The sequence below is a fragment of the Salmo trutta genome, chromosome 2 (assembly GCF_901001165.1).
Source record: "Salmo trutta chromosome 2, fSalTru1.1, whole genome shotgun sequence".
NCBI lineage: Eukaryota > Metazoa > Chordata > Actinopteri > Salmoniformes > Salmonidae > Salmo > Salmo trutta.
In genome coordinates, this window is record NC_042958.1 from 60,380,643 (window position 1) to 60,398,612 (window position 17,970).

General features: G+C 39.9%; 1 protein-coding gene and 1 long non-coding RNA gene across 2 annotated transcripts; both read right to left on the reverse strand.

Moving 5' to 3' along the window:
* Nucleotides 1-2,020: 2,020 nt before the first annotated feature.
* Nucleotides 2,021-16,680, reverse strand: LOC115159432 (uncharacterized). The gene is made up of 7 exons (XM_029709146.1): nt 16,574-16,680; nt 13,199-13,237; nt 12,606-12,827; nt 12,009-12,293; nt 3,582-4,076; nt 3,154-3,270; nt 2,021-2,998 (listed from the first exon to the last, which is right to left on the reverse strand). Exons 1-7 carry the CDS (start codon nt 16,605-16,607, stop codon nt 2,412-2,414), a joined length of 1,779 nt encoding a protein of 592 aa, XP_029565006.1. The 5' UTR covers nt 16,608-16,680; the 3' UTR covers nt 2,021-2,411.
* Nucleotides 8,092-12,001, reverse strand: LOC115159438 (uncharacterized). Its single transcript, XR_003868884.1, has 2 exons — nt 11,603-12,001; nt 8,092-9,945 (listed from the first exon to the last, which is right to left on the reverse strand). It is a non-coding gene; the product is annotated as an uncharacterized LOC115159438 (long non-coding RNA).
* Nucleotides 16,681-17,970: the final 1,290 nt, after the last annotated feature.

A 17,970-nucleotide genomic window follows, 5' to 3' on the forward strand; every position in this document is an offset into this window, starting at 1 on the left:
CCTGTTCAATGCCAATACCTGGAACAAACTGCAAAAATCACTGAAGCTGGAGATTCATATCTTCGTCACTAACTTTAAGCACCAGCTGTCAGAGCAGCTCACAGATCACTGCACCTGTACATAGCCCATCTGTAAATAGCCCATCCAACTACCTCACCCCCATACTGTTATTTATTTATTTTGCTCCTTTGCACCCCAGTATCTATACTTGCACATTAATCTTCTGCACATCTATCACTCCAGTGTTTAATTGCTATATTGTAATTATTTCGCCACTATGGCCTATTTATTGCCTTACCTCCCTTATCCTAGCTCATTTGCACACACTGTATATATACTTTTTCTATTGTATTATTGACTGTATGTGTAATGGCATTCGTCGGAAGGAGTGGACCAAAGCGCAGCGTGGTACGTGTTCATGATTTTTATTATCAAAAACTCTCAAACAAAATGAAAAGCTAACAGTTCCGTCAGGTACACTATACAAAACAGAAGACAACTACCCACAAACACAGGTGGGAAAAAGGCTGCCTAAGTATGATTCCCAATCAGAGACAACGATAGACAGCTGCCTCTGATTGGAAACCATACTCGGTCAAAACAAAGAAATAGATAGCATAGAATGCCCACCCCCACATCACACCCTGACCTAACCAAACAGAGAAAAATTGATCTCTCAGGTCAGGGCGTGACAGTATGTTTGTTTATTCCATGTGTAACTCTGTGTTGTTGTTTGTGTCGCACTGCTTTGCTTTATCTTGGCCAGGTTGCAGTTGTAAATGAGAACTTGTTCTCAACTAGCCTACCTGGTTAAATAAAGGTGAAATAAAATAAAAAATGTTATTCCAGCACAGGTGATCCTGCACCAACATACACCAAAGTACCATGGTAAAATGATAACGATTCAATCTGAGTGTGGGATCCAAACAACTGATTAAACAAAACAAACAAAACAACACAAGAATTGATTATGCTAATACTTTATTTCAGCAAACTAAATTATCATAATGATGTATTACCAATGTTACACTGTAAATTACATAAATATACAGTTTGGAGTATTGCATTTAGATATCTCAGATACTGTGCAACTTAAGCATAATATGTTTTATACATTCTATAAACATTACAGACTCGGTTTAATTCGTAACCCAAAAAAGAGAAAGTGCTTAATTAATGAACAGTGCATATTTGCCTTAAAGCTCAAATGTATACACCAAAACATATACAAAGTTTTTTGTAAAACTTTCAATGTTACAGTTGATATCTGTCTAAAAGAAATCCTTAAAATGTCAAAAATTACAAAGAAAAGTAAGTATTTCACACATTACAGTGATAAAAGCATTATCCTACACACTAGCGTAGTACCCTCCCCCCCCCCCCCCCCCCCCCCCCCCCCCCCCCTGCAAGGTAGGGGTCCCACAACCAAAAAAGAAACAATTATTACATTTTTGGGGGGGTTGGGGACCCTCCGAAGGTTGGGCCTCCCAGATAGCATATGTACACGTCCTAAGACATTAATTATTATTATTATTTATTATTATTTTTTTTACCCCTATTTTTTTCTCCTCAATTTCGTGATATCCTATTAGTAGTTACAGTCTTGTCCCATCGCTGCAACTCCCGTACGGACTCGGGAAAGGCGATCGTCGAGAGCTATGCATCCTCCGAAACACGACCCTGCCAAGCCGCACTGCTTCTTGACACACTGCTTGCTTAACCTGGAAGCCAGTCGCACCAATGTGTCAGAAGAAACACCGTACAACTGCCGATCATAGTCAGTGTGCATGCGCCCGGCTCGTCACAAGGAGTCGATAGAGCGTGATGGGACAAGGACATCCCAGGCGGCCAAACCCTCCCTTAACCCGGACGACGCTGGGCCAATTGTGCGCCGCCTCTTTGGTCTCCCGGTCGCGGCCAGCTGCAACACAGCCTGGGATCGAACCTGGCTCTGTAGTGATGCCTCAAGTACTGCGATGCAGTGCCTTAGACCGCTGCGCCACTCGGGAGGAATTATTTATTTTTATTACAGGAAATTAGCTTGAAAACTACAAACTGTTCTCTCAGACTCATGGCAAAATGTGTAGAATAGCAGGAAATTAGCTCTAAAACAGCAAACCTTTCTTTCAGCCTAATGGCAAAATGGGTCAAATAGCATGAGCTTAGCTATAAAACTGCCTTGCTTGGACCTTGCGGGGGGCCCTGCAAAACTGCGCTACGCCACTGATCCTACACCTACCTTCCATCTTGTCATTACAGGACTTCGTATTGTCTCAGATCTAGGCCTACTTCTCCTCCTCTCCCCCTTCTGCTCCCAGAGATCGGTATACCCCTCTTTAGCCTTCTCCAATGCTTCAAACTCTCCATCTCACTCTTTGCCTCCTTCTGCCCCCAAAGCATGGAACAAATACTCAGTTCCCCCCATCTTTGGACTTTTTCAACGCTTCATACCCCCCATCTCCCCCATCCCCACCTTTCGCCCCCTTTTCCCCCAAGGTGTGGTACAGATCCCCAGTTCCCCCATCTTGGGACTTTTTCAACGCTTCATACCCCCCATCTCCCCCATCCCCACCTTTCGCCCCCTTTTCCCCCAAGGTGTGGTACAGATCCCCAGTTCCCCCATCTTGGGACTTTTTCAACGCTTCATACCCCCCATCTCCCCCATCCCCACCTTTCGCCCCCTTTTCCCCCAAGGTGTGGTACAGATCCCCAGTTCCCCCATCTTGGGACTTTTTCAACGCTTCATACCCCCCATCCCCACCTTTCGCCGCCCCTTCCTCCAAGGTGTGGTAATCCTCCTCCTTTCCTTCCGCTTTCTTCAGCGCTTCGTACGCTCCCTCTGTTTTCTCTCCTCCTGCTGCTTCTGCTGGAGTTGTGTTCAGGGTGTCGTACTCTCCCTCTCTCTTGGTACCATGTTTTTTGTGGAGCTCCTCATACCCCCCATCTCCTCCATCCTGAGACTTCACTGTCATCAGGGGCATATCTTGGTAAATGGCCTCTAGCAGACAAACACAGAAAATACATTTTAAATGAAGAACTTTTGAATGGTAAACAATTGATGTCATGTAAAAGACTTACGTGTCATTTAAACAAACATGTATGTGTGTGCACACAAAAACACACAGTGGCTGAGGATATCAGTTGTAGGCTTACCTTCACCAGTCCTCCTCTTGCAATACATGAGTATGGCTCCTATGACCAGCACAGCCCCCAAGATGATCACCCCAATGGTGATCAGTAGCACATTTATCTCTGGAGTGTCGACGTCATCTGTCATTATGAGTAAAGCAGAAAGATGATCAATGTTAGGTTTGTCCAATTCTAAAGGTTTATTAACTTTGTTTACTTTTGCTGACAAGTATATCACAAAATAAAAAACCCATCATAGGCCTACTACACTGTATGATGCTCTCTCTTCAAACTACACATCAGAGTTGGCTTAAGCAGAGTTGGCTTGAGCAACTAACTTTTATGTGAATATTTCAAACTTCTATCAGGCATGTCCTTCAACAAGAATCTACTCTCATATATTCACGCAAAAATAATATATGTTCAGGTTCTCTCATTTGTTTGGAACTCACAATAATGGATATTGCTTAGTGCAGACCTCCCGTTTTTCCACACTGCTCTGCATGCGTAAGTACCAGCCGACATGACATCTGTGTAGCTTTTGTGGGTGCCTTTAGATAGCCACTGATGATTGGGCTGTTTGTAGTACCAGTGATAGAAGGCGCCATTGGGGCAGCTGGAGCATGAGCAGGACAGGCCGGCGGACTCAGTGAGAACTGCCTTCATAGGCGGTGCTGAAACAATCAGTTCTTGTTGAGTTGAGTTGACTGTGTTTGGCTTTCCTTCGTCGCTTCGCGTATAGGTGGCTTGACAGCTGTATTTCCCCTGGTCGGACTCGGTCACATTGTCGATGGCGTAAGAAGAACTGGAACTGTCTTTTATTGTCTGTTTGTCCTTGTAGAATATAGTGCGGCTTATTCGGTCGGTCCCCGACACAACACATCTCAGATTCAGTTTCTCCCCCAAAAGAGCAGGCCCAGGCAATATCATCATCAGTACGATCCGGTCTGGAGGACAGATAGAAACAGGGAAGGTGGAAGAGAGGAAGAGAAAAAAAGGGCATAGTTGCAAAGTGAGAAGGGAGGGATCAGATAAAATAGGGTTATCATTTGATGCAGACATACTGTATAGTAGCAAAGAAATTGGCTCAGGAACCCAAGGTAGGTAACTGGGTGAGTACTTTTCCCTGGTTCGAGAGTAAGCAGACGACACATTTCACATATTTATTGAGGACTTGTGGTTGGATATGGTAAAGGTTTGTGTGTGGTTCTGCAACAAAGGAGAGGCATCATGAGCATGTTGCATAGCATAAAAGGTCAAGGTAATTAGGATAAACCTATTAAACCAATACATCTCAAAACGCTGTGACTTATCTAGAATATACTGTACATGAAATATAGGAAACAAACCTACTCTTCACATGGACGCACACAACTGGAAAGAAACTGAGGAATGGCTTGACAGGATTTAAATACAAACTAGAAAAGTACTTTTCCTGAAGAAAATGTAGTTTATAGTTTATAAAGATGTTAAAGAATTATAAATAATTAGGATCGCTTGAAGATGTGAAAGCTGGTTTGGTGTCTAGCTTGAATGATTCAAAAGTTACTGTTGGTGAGTTATTTCATGCAAATGTATACTGTTATAATTTATAATGATTTTAAAGAATTTGAAGTTAGGATAGCCTAAACATGAGAACGTTGGTTTGGTGTCTTTAGCTTGAACGGTTCAAGAGTTACTGTTGGTGAGTTATTTTATGCAGATAAAGCTTTATTGGCAAAGGAGCAGGACCATTTTGATTAACTAACTTTGTATTTCTATGGGTCTCATTCAATCCCATGTTCATTTACGCAAAGTTTAAATGCTTATAGTTTAAAAAGTATAAATAGCATCAAAAATCTAAATGCAAGCAATCTAAGTTGGGTCAGTCTGAACATCTAAACGTTGGTTTGGTGTTGATAGGTTAAATGGTGTAGGAGAAGATCCAGCAGGTGAAGAATTAAAAAATATTGTTACCATTTAAGTCTATGGCCCTTTTTTGCCATTGAAATGCATTGGTAGCTAATTTAAATATTGTTGTAGTACAAAAAAATGCTAGCAAAAATATTTTCTCAAGTCATTTAAGTTGGAGCAGTCTGCATATTTGGAAGTTGGTTTCGTGTTAATGGCTTAAATCGTTTAAGCGCTAAAGCGAGCCAAATAAATCAAATAATAATTGTGGTGTGCATGCTAAATTATGAAGAATTTATTGATAGGATAGGATAGCCTGAACATGTGAAAGTGTGTTTGGTGCCTATAGCTTGAATTAAAAATGGAAATATCACATTTTCATAAGTATTCAGACCATTTACTCAGTACTTTGTTGAAGCACCTTTGGCAGCGATTACAGCCTCTAGTCTTCTTGGGTATGACGCTACATGCTTGGCACACCTGTATTTGGGGAGTTTCTCCTATTCTTCTCTGCAGATCCTCTCAAGCTCTGACAGGTTGGATGGGGAGTGTTGCTGCACAGCTATTTTCAGGTCTCTCCAGAGATGTTTGATTGGGTTGAAGTCCGGGCTCTGGTTGGGCCACTCAAGGACATTCAAAGACTTGTCCCGAAGCCACTCCTGTGTTGTCTTGGCTGTGTGCTCATGGTCGTTGTCCTGTTGGAAGGTGAACCTTTGCCCCATTCTGAGTTCAATCTTGGTTTCATCAGACCAGAGAATCTTGTTTCTCATGGTCTGAGAGTTCTTTAGGTGCTTTTTGGCAAACTCCAAGCGGGCTGTCATGTGCCTTTTACTGAGGAGTGGCTTCCGTCTGGCCACTCTACCATAAAGGCCTGATTGGTGGAGTGCTGCAGAGATGGTTGTCCTTCTGGAAGGTTCTCCCATCTCCACAGAGGAACTCTGGAGCTCTGTCAGAGTGACCATTAGGTTATTGGTTACCTCCTTGACCAAGGCCCTTCTCCCCTAATTGCTCAGTTTGGTCGGGCGGCCAGCTCTAGGAAGAGTCTTGGTAGTTCCAAACTTCTTCCATTTAAGAAAGATGGAGACCACTGTGTTCTTGGGGACCTTCAATGCTGCAGAAATGTTTTGGTACCCTTCCCCAGATCTGTTCCTCGACACAATCCTGTCTCTGAGCTTTACGGACAATTCCTTCGACCTCATGGCTTGATTTTTTCCCCTGACATGCACTGTGGGACCTTATATAGACAGGTGTGTGTCTTTCTAAATCATGTCCAATCACTTGAATTTACCACAGGTGGACTGCAATCAAGTTGTACAAACATCTCAAAGATGATCAATGGAAACAGTACCCACCTGAGCTCAATTTCAAGTCTCCTAGCAACGGGTCTGAATACTAATGTAAATAAGGTATTTCTGTTTTTTTTATACATTTGAAAAAGATTCTAAAAACCTGTTTTGCTTCGTCATTATGGGGTATTGTGTGTAGATTGATGAGGAAATGTTTGTACTTAATCCATTTTAGAAAAAGGCTGTAACGTAACAAAATGTGGAAAAAGTCAAAGCCTGAATACTTTCTGAATGCACTGTACATGTAGGCTGAAGTCCATAAAAAGGAAGAGATCATTGATCAGACAGAACCCTTAGTCCCACTGAATCTCCATGTTCACAGTCATTATTTGACCATCTGTCCACAAATTGATCTAGCTTTAATCTTAATCTAAATGTCATTTTTTCCATGATGTAGAGGAGGTTGGAGGTTCTTTCTGGAGCCATCGTAATGTAATAGCTTTCTTAGCTGCAATGAAAAATATTTGTAACAAATAATATTTGTTTCTTTCTAACACAATGTCCGACTTGGATCCAGGAATGGCTAACATTGGATCTCTGGGCATTTGAAAACCAAACACCTTATCAATCCTATTGAAAACTGACACCCAAAAGCTGTTGAATTTTTGACATTTCCAAAAAATATGTACATGGGTAGCCACCTCCATGAATTTGCATTGGTAACTTTATGAGCTTCAGAGAATATATCTAACAATGTATCATCACTTATACAGTATCATGATGAAGTTCACCTTCACACATCTGTCTAAGAATAAGTGTGTTATCTTGTTTCATAGTTGATTAAGCCCTGTATAGGTTAATTGTTGGTTTCTCAGTGTATTGATTCTACTGAACTCTGGCAAAATGGCCTGAGGGGGTGCCTTGTAACCTTATCCGGTTAGGGTGTTTGGATAGAGGGCTTATATATACCTACTTGTAGATACCTGAAGAAGTCTGACCTTGGTAGAGGATATTCAACTCAGAGCTCAGTTTTTCAAATGATTTTAGAGTATCCTTTTCAAATAACTGATTGACATATTGAAGTTTCAAGTGTGCTCAGTTTCTAAAACCTCTGTCTAATCATAGTGGCTTAAACCCCTTCATACTGTATGTACAATGGGTGATAAAAATGAGATTCCTGTAGGACGGTTGAAAGCTCGTTGCACCTCTTTCCATGATTTATACAGTGTCGTGAAAAAGTATTTGCCCCCTTTTCTCTATTTTTGCATATTATATACTGAATGTTATCAGATCTTCAACCGACACCTAATATTAAATAAAGGGAACCTGAGTTAACAAAAAATGTATACTTATTTTACTTATTGAATTAACAAAGTTATGCAACACCCAATTCCACTGTGTGAAAAAGTAATTGCCCCCTTACACTCAATAACTGGTTGTGCCACCTTTAGCTGCAATGACTGCAACCAAATTGTAAATGAGAACTTGTTCTCAACTGGGGGAAATTATACTACCACAGAAAGGGGTTCTTACTGTGGAATGTAGTGTTTGGTTTTCGCCAGGCATAATGGGACCAATGTCATCCAAAAAGTTGACTCAAGTTTGCCAAAAAGCACCTACAAGCACCTAGATGATCATCAAGACTCTTGGAAGAATGTTCTATGAACAGATGATTCAAAAGTATAGCTTTTTGGACGACATGAGTCCCATTATGCCTGGTGAAAACCAAACACTGCATTCCACAGTAAGAACACTTTTCTGTGGTAGTATAATTTCCCCCAAAATGTTTTTTTTGTTGTTCTGACCCAACTTGCCCGCAAGTCGTTGTTAAATTCTCATCTATGTTTCAGAACCAAAAAGTTGGGTGTCTTGATTGTTTATCAATGGCGCACATATCCAGATTAGTGACCAGAAAGAACTTGTTTTATTTCCTCCAGAACAATAGCTGGCAACGAGCACTGCAGACAGGCTGCCTTCCAAAGTGAAGGCGCGATGCAACCTCCACTACATGTAGTCCTTATGATTTTGGACTCCAGAGAAGTGACATGATATATCCCTATTTGATATTGGCTGCTAACATGAATGACTTTCAGCTCCAAATTGTGCCCGCATGTTCACGTGTGCACACATGCATGTGTATGCAGGGGAGGTCACAAGTTTTGTACCACTCCTTTTTGGGGGTCACGGGTCAAAAAGTTTGCAAACCACTGGGATACATGATAGTGGCAGCAAATATAGTAATGGTAAGCTACAGTATTTCTTACAATCTTCTATTTTGACTGGAATTATGTTGGTCATTGTTAATAAGTGTAGCATTTTTCCAGTTTAAAATAGTTTACCCAAAACACTTTACTCATCAGATTGTGCTGATTTCCCTTCCTATTCTTGTAATAATTGCTCAACAAGTCTGTGACCATGGTTGCGGAAACATTTTTTTTTGTTCTCTTTTTTAGCTTGAGCACATGCCTCGCAAAAGGTCTTTGCATTGGACTTATTGCTTAAGTATAGGCCTACTTTAACAAATATACATTTTGTCTTTAATTATTGTTAAATTGATGCAACTTCATGTCTACTTCATGGCTTGGCAGCAGCTAATGGGGATCCATAATAAATACAAATACTGTCGACCATGTTTTGCATGCCCAGCTGTCAAAAACAAACGTTGGCAACAAGTGGCTGGTCTAGTAAGTAATTTGCTATTAGACTATTTCTTGCTTTTGTTTTAATTCATGGCTTGGTCTTCTTATGACAATTGGCTTGTGCCTCCTGGTGAATTCTTCGCAGTCGGGTTTTATCACATTTTTTATTTGACTAGACAAGTCAGTTAAATAGAGACTTTTGGCATTGTGCTGGAGTCAAAAGCATCTTGGGGGACTTTCACACCAAATTTGTTTTGCAGTGGTTTTTCCGAACTCATTTTCCCCAATGATGTATATATTCACTAGATAACAGACTAGCCTCCATCTTGGCACTCCCCCACCATGTAAAAAATATTTTGTAAGCTATAAAAATGCATTTATTCATGTCTACATTTATTTTTGCCACGTTTATTCTACAGACTCGTTAATGTATATGTTTTAATTATATTATGTGAGCTAAACATTTTTAAAAAATGCTAAAGTATAAAAACATTTTCCTTAAAGTAGGTTCTAAGTTTTTTTATAAAGTACTAATGTTACTGTCCCCACTACAACAACAAAATACTTAAATATGTGTAATTGTTTCCTTGAAACATTGAATTGAAATGCTGTAAAATTCCAATCATTCCTGGAGGACTGCTTCTTCTTCTGAGGAGTGCCAATATGGCCGACCGTTAGCTTCAAAGCCTCTCATTGGCCAACAGATAGAATCAGCAATGCAGGGTTTATGTACATAATTGGTTTCCCCCCTAAGTTCTCTTTGTTTGGACTGGTGTGAACAACACACCGTGGTTAGCTCAAAAAGGGTGGTCTAGGTCCGATTCTATTCGTACTTTCCAGTTAGAGCAGCTATTGCGCTGTTTGCTACCGCATGTTGTTGAAGACCAAAGACCAATTTTTTGGGGGACACAAGTGCTGCTTTTTGATAATCATAGATTCATTTAACATGAGAATTTTTCTCCAATAAACAATGAACTCAACAAACAATAGACTTGCATGACCTCCACTACATGCAACCTCCACTACATGTAGTCCTTATGATTTTGGACTCCAGAGAAGTGACATGATATATCCCTATTTGATATTGGCTGCTAACATGAATGACTTTCAGCTCCAAATTGTGCCCGCATGTTCACGTGTGCACACATGCATGTGTATGCAGGGGAGGTCACAAGTTTTGTACCACTCCTTTTTGGGGGTCACGGGTCAAAAAGTTTGCAAACCACTGGGATACATGATAGTGGCAGCAAATATAGTAATGGTAAGCTACAGTATTTCTTACAATCTTCTATTTTGACTGGAATTATGTTGGTCATTGTTAATAAGTGTAGCATTTTTCCAGTTTAAAATAGTTTACCCAAAACACTTTACTCATCAGATTGTGCTGATTTCCCTTCCTATTCTTGTAATAATTGCTCAACAAGTCTGTGACCATGGTTGCGGAAACATTTTTTTTGGTTCTCTTTTTTAGCTTGAGCACATGCCTCGCAAAAGGTCTTTGCATTGGACTTATTGCTTAAGTATAGGCCTACTTTAACAAATATACATTTTGTCTTTAATTATTGTTAAATTGATGCAACTTCATGTCTACTTCATGGCTTGGCAGCAGCTAATGGGGATCCATAATAAATACAAATACTGTCGACCATGTTTTGCATGCCCAGCTGTCAAAAACAAACGTTGGCAACAAGTGGCTGGTCTAGTAAGTAATTTGCTATTAGACTATTTCTTGCTTTTGTTTTAATTCATGGCTTGGTCTTCTTATGACAATTGGCTTGTGCCTCCTGGTGAATTCTTCGCAGTCGGGTTTTATCACATTTTTTATTTGACTAGACAAGTCAGTTAAATAGAGACTTTTGGCATTGTGCTGGAGTCAAAAGCATCTTGGGGGACTTTCACACCAAATTTGTTTTGCAGTGGTTTTTCCGAACTCATTTTCCCCAATGATGTATATATTCACTAGATAACAGACTAGCCTCCATCTTGGCACTCCCCCACCATGTAAAAAATATTTTGTAAGCTATAAAAATGCATTTATTCATGTCTACATTTATTTTTGCCACGTTTATTCTACAGACTCGTTAATGTATATGTTTTAATTATATTATGTGAGCTAAACATTTTTAAAAAATGCTAAAGTATAAAAACATTTTCCTTAAAGTAGGTTCTAAGTTTTTTTATAAAGTACTAATGTTACTGTCCCCACTACAACAACAAAATACTTAAATATGTGTAATTGTTTCCTTGAAACATTGAATTGAAATGCTGTAAAATTCCAATCATTCCTGGAGGACTGCTTCTTCTTCTGAGGAGTGCCAATATGGCCGACCGTTAGCTTCAAAGCCTCTCATTGGCCAACAGATAGAATCAGCAATGCAGGGTTTATGTACATAATTGGTTTCCCCCCTAAGTTCTCTTTGTTTGGACTGGTGTGAACAACACACCGTGGTTAGCTCAAAAAGGGTGGTCTAGGTCCGATTCTATTCGTACTTTCCAGTTAGAGCAGCTATTGCGCTGTTTGCTACCGCATGTTGTTGAAGACCAAAGACCAATTTTTTGGGGGACACAAGTGCTGCTTTTTGATAATCATAGATTCATTTAACATGAGAATTTTTCTCCAATAAACAATGAACTCAACAAACAATAGACTTGCATGACACTGTGGTTTTGTTTAGGCATTTTAGTTCGTTTGGCATTTGGCAATGTGAAACGAAGCTGAACAAATGTAAATAAATAAATACAATGTAACAAATAATCGAACTCTGATTGGAACTATAGCTAAGGACTAGGTGTGAAAACGCCCTTGCGTCAAAGCTAGGCCTAGGCTACAACACATGTACTTGAAACTCGGAGGTGTGACACAGAACCTACTGTAACCATTAACACTTTGACAAGGAGGCTATAATTCTTCCTAATCGTGGTATGAGCACGTGACACAATATTTTAGTCCTGGGTTTCTGGGATTGAGATGATCAATTGCCAAAACATGAATTTGAGAGTTCATATTTATCCCATAATTCCTTTGAAATTATGGAAACATTACAGCCACCAATGGTTGTTTTACCTGAGGTCTTGATGGTGAGGGGGGTGCTCCTCAGGTTAGTCTCGTCACTACACCAGTAGATGGCGATGTTGTCTTTCAGTTTGTAGGGTTGAAAGGTCAACACTTGGTTGGTGGTCAGACTTTTCTTGAGTTTTATTCTATGTACTTTCCCACCCTTGTACACCCAACAGCACCATCCAAACAGATTCTTCTCCTCCTCCACCAGCAGCTCCAGGACTACTGAGCCATCTATGTTGATGACTGGCTCCCCTGACTTGAGTGACAGAGTGGCAGGTGGAAGGTACTCTGTGATGCAGTCCAGAGTAGGTTGTAGTGGAGTGGAAGGTTCAAAAGTAAAGCAAGGAGAGAGATTGAGAATAAAAACAGCATGTATATGACGCATGCATTTTGAACACAGCAATACATGTATAAAAAAATCGTAATAATTGACCAAATGTCTGTACAAACCACAAATATACTATTATATCAAACTCTTTTGCCAGATCTGTTAGTTTATGAATTCTCTGCTTAATTTAAACTACCCACATTTTATGCCACTGAGCTGAAATGATATATCCATGAGGCTTAGGCATTCGGGAGTTGGCATGGTATATTTACCTAGAACTGTGATGATGAAGTTGTCACTCTTCTGTCCGTTGTTCTCACACTGATATGAGCCGGAGTTCTTAGTGGAGACGGCCCCTATGCTCCATGTCTTGTTGGCTTGATTTTGATCCTCAGCCGTGTTGAAGAACCATTTTACCTTACCTGTGCTGTTGTCACAACTCAGAATAATTGTATCCCCAGAGTAGACTTGCTTGAATGTGGGGGCCATGGAAACTGAAAAGAGATAGAGGGGAGAGAACCGATTGATGCAAATAGGAATTCTCACAATATTATGCTTGTCACTGCTGGCTACTGTAAATCGGAGTGACAGTGAATTGGCCAACTGCAGTCTCAGAGGTTAGGTCTATGCTGCCACCTAGAGGTAGATTACAGGCAGCAGCGTTTGAGACAGGTACTTGAAAGTGATATGTAAATTGCTATGATGGCTAACGCCTTTATCACACTATCAGATATATTGTGCAAAATAGTGGGCGGAAGCATAAAAAAGGCGGGGGGGGGGGGGTGAAGGGCATGTATGGTTTCTGGCTTCAAGTGAAAATACATATTTTTGGTTGTGTGTGGGGTTGTAAACGTTGTGTACTTACCCTTGGGTTTGAGCTGACTCTTGACCACAACAGAAAACACTGTAAAAAAAGAAAAGAACATTTGTGAATGCATGCCCCGTCATTGTATACCATTCTTAATGCAGTAGTGGGAAAACACACCTTTTGAAAGCAGTTTTGATGGCCGCTGTTAAAAAGAGGGTATCACAGAGCTTTCTTTTGTTACTTATTTCTCATTTCCAAAAGATTAGTGAACTGCACCATTTTAGAACCTGAAGTTTTAGCAGGGGCATGGTTTATGCTAGTTAGTCCTCGCCAATGGCGCCAACGGTGTTGAATGCATAGGGGGAGACCGGGGTTAAATGTAACACGGGTCAGCTGTAACCGGTAGGCCTACATTATATTCATAGTACATGATCCTTGGCTGAGTGACATTGGAATGTTTTTTGGGGACATTCAAGTCATCAGTATGTTGCCAATTAGCAACAAGCTAAAGTTTAGAGTTTGTGATTGCAATGGGGTAAAAGCAGATGGAAAACTCTCAGCCAATGTATTTATTGCCACTATCCTGCATCAGTTAGGCTACAGAAGGTGATAATGCTTATTGATAAATAACACCTGCCTGATAATATGGACCAATATGTTACTGGGTTTATTTCTGGAGGGGGAAATTATATTTTAGATCATTTTATTTTTAAAAAGTCACCAGAACTGACCTTCTTACTTTGTAATGCACGTTTTGTTGCGTTACAAGGTGGGGGCTGTGCTAGGGATTTAATTGTGATTTATTTCACTTCTCTACACAAAATACTTCATAATGTGTACAGTACCAGGCAAATGTTTGGACACACCTACTCATTCCAGGGTTTTTCTTTATTTTTACTATTTTCTACATTGTAGAATAATAGTGAAGACATCAAAAATATGAAAAAACATTTTCTTAACAAATCACATAATGCGTCGCATGGACTTACTCTGTGTGCAATAATAGGGGTTAACGTGACTTCTGAATGACTTCCCCATCTCATTACCCCACACACTCAATTATCTTTAAGGTCACTCAGTGGAGTACAGACTTTCAAGCACATATTCTACCAATAAGACCAGGGAATATTTCCAATGCCTCGAGAAGAAGGGCACCGATTGGTAGATGGGTATATATCCCTTTGAGCATGGTGAAGTTATTTGTTCGGTCACGGGTGGTATATCAATACACCCATTCACTAGAAAGATACAGGCGTCCTTCCTAACTCAGTTGCTGGAGAGGATTTTGTTGAGGCCAATGTTGATTTTAAAACAGTTACGGAGGTGAATGGCTGTGATTAGAGATCTGAGGATGGTGATTAAAAAATAAAATACTAAATAAATCCAAGGGGGTAAATGCTTATGATGGGCACTGTAAATGTATTTGGCAAATAAAGGTGATAATGATTCTAATAAATATTGTAGCGCTTGTTATAGTTTAATTTATCTTATAGCTACCCATATTAATGATGCACCCTTCTTTATCCTTTTGTAAAGCCATTATCATATCTTATTCAACAGATTTATAAATTGATAATGTTCTATCTTATAGAGTTTGGAAAATATACCGTATCCGTCTTGTACTAAAATGTGCAACTGTGGACACATGCAGCGTGATAGAATGTTTCTTGTCCAAACGGCAGACTACCTTTTTTAAATGGAATGAGAAATTCAGGGCCTAGAAATTAATACTAAATGTAGAATCAACTCCAGAAGTAATTACGAGGTCATTTTAAAGATCAATTTTAAAGGCACTTTATAGAGTGGAAGTGGGAGATATGAGTCCTTTCATCATTGGTGTAAGTAATTTATCTTCCCTCTGCTAGTGATACGCGGGTTCACTCATAAATCCGCCTCATAACCCGCGGTCCCCGTGGTTATATCCATGGGGAGGGTTAAGGGTAATTAAATCTTGTGTGGATGACGAGCGGGTAGGGTCGGGCGGGTTGAATTAAGAGAAAACAATGCATCAAAAATCCATAAATGTATAATTCTTGTGCAATTAATATCTATAGGCTACATTGAGTGTTTTCTTTCATTTGTATCTGCCTTTAGTGCATAAACCTAAGCTTTAGGGCCTAACTACGTGCGTCAAATACACGCCAATTGACTAAATGCTTTTGGGAACTTGGGCAGAAAAAGTTAACGTCGATCCACTGAGGCAAAAAATGTCGGATTTTAATTCAATAAGAGAAAAGCTGTGAAATGTAGAGTTGAAAATTAATAGAAGGGAGGGCTGTAACAGTAGCCGAATATTTGGGAAAGATGTGATGATTATGAGGCGCTATACGAATTCGAGTCAAAAGATGTGGACTTCAAATATGCCTGTCAAGAGAACTGTATTGTTCAGATGGGTTAAATGGAATAGTAACTGAAGTTTAATGTGTTTCCATTGCATTTTCAACTCTATGGATGTTTTTTCCACTAAAACTGTTGCGATAAAAAGCATACATGCACAATCTGGTTTTGGCGCATGCTCCATAGACAACAGTTAGCTGACAGTGGACAGGGGAGGTTAAACGATGAGATATGAATAAAATAAAAATCCTTAAAAAAAAATTACCAGCCAAAAACCGATCATCATATCAACAGCATCATTCACATGATAGCCTACCCTCGATATTTATTGAACATTTGCATGAAGCTCATCACCATGCACATAATCACCATAAGTTATGAAATAAGTTATTAAGTTCATAACTTATTCCATCTGCCTATAAACTCTGCGTGCTTTTCCATGTCGTGGTAGGCTACAACATCATCGTGTGATTCCAAGCTTACTGCTACATGATGGTTTTTCTATCAATCATCATGTCATCAGAATAATACCCTAATAAAGTGCATGCTTTCCTGAGTAGTAGTGGTAGGACCACACAGCATATCCTCCGTCACTCCAAGTTTACTTTCATATGATGGTTATTGTATCAATATTTGTGCGTTAAGGCTTTTCCACCACCAATATTCGCATAATACATTTTACAGACCCAAACTGATCCAATAACGAGAAAATTGCCTGTCATAACTGAATTAAATGGTTGGATGGAAACCTTGTTACTGACTCATATCCATTTTGCATCTAAATTAGTTATTTTCTCAAAAACCGCAAAAAACACCCTTAAATACCTTTGAATAGGCGACTGTCATTCACCCTCTGTCATTTAAAGTTATCATTATTTAATCTTTACATTTGATCATAATACTGAATTCAACCCAAGGAATCTACAAATCCACAGAAAAAGTGCACGCAATTCACAATTTCAGTTATATAGTATATATTTAGCCATAATATAACATTTTTTTTGGTCATAATATAACAGAAAAACAATTGTATGCAGAGTTAAACAGAGCAGAAGACTGGTAGCACCATTAATTGGTGGAGATGGGGGGGCTTACCTGCCAATATCAGGAAAAGGTATGTCATACCCATCTCTGTTCAGTATGCCTACTCAAGATCTGCACATCAGAGAAATTACTGGGTGACTAACAATGAGAGGTAAGTGAATGGAGAATACATATGGGGGCTGCGCTACAGACACAATGTTGAGGAAGTTGAGACTTGGAAGACATCCAAAATATTTTGGTCTTGGGTTATTTTAGTAGAACACTCCAGTACATACTTCTCCATGCTGGCTTTCTTGTTTGTTCCACAGTATTTTCATGAGTCTCTTAAAGCAGGGGTTCCAAACTTTTTCACTCAGGCCCCCCTTCCAGCATTGGGGAACATCCTGCGCCCCCCTGCGCCACTTCTATTTCTAGGGACACGAGCATTGTCTCATGAACAAACTGTTCACACCCCTCTTGTTGGCGGAGAGAACATGTGTTCATGTGATATTTGAGTGACTCAAACATTACAACAAAATCAATGGGCTGAAAAACAAATAGCTAAAAAACATTAGCTGACGTGAACTGGTTGATCTGGACATTTCTGAGTTATAAATAGCTCTAAGGTCTGCAATTACTGACATGACAAGAGAAACTGCTGATGCACTACACAATTAATTATATACACTTTGAAATTAATTATTTACACCCATTGATTATTGAAGATTATATACTGGGTGGTTTGAGCCCTGAATGCTGATTGGCTGACTGCCGTGGTGTATCAGACCGTATAACACAGGTATAATAAAACATTTATTTTTACTGCTCTAATTACGTTGGTAGCCAGTTTATAATAGCAATTAGGCACCTCGGGGGTTTTTGGTATATGGCCAATATACTACGGCTAAGGGCTGTGTTCAGGCACTCCACGATGCGTGTTGCCTAAAAACAGCCCTTAGCTGTGGTATATTGGCCATATACCACCCCCCCCCCCTCGTGCCTTATCGCTTAAATGTAACATATAAATGCCTCATGAACTTAATTCAACTGTCAAACCCCACCAGAACCCAAAATATAAGCTTGTTCTACTTCAATGTTTGTAAACAACATAAATGTAAACAAACACTGTATGTACTCGAACCGTGGTTAAAACTATAATTTTGATATCATGGATGGTCAGTGCTTGCATCCAGAGCTCTGGCTATGAATTTGAGACTGGTTACATTTCTTTTTCCCTATCCCTTAGCCTTTCACCAAAACAGTGTTGGGGAGCCCACGCTTTTCTCTTTCAAATAATAGTTTCAGTATCTCACGTATGGGACATGCCCAACCGGCGAGGGGACCACATGAAGCTCCAGTCACATAAGTGTGGCGACTAGTGGGTAACCCCACTTTTTATCAGGCGCCCCGGTCCTGCCATCTGACAATGCATTTCCACATAACATGGGGGCGATGAAATAACGGAGCCC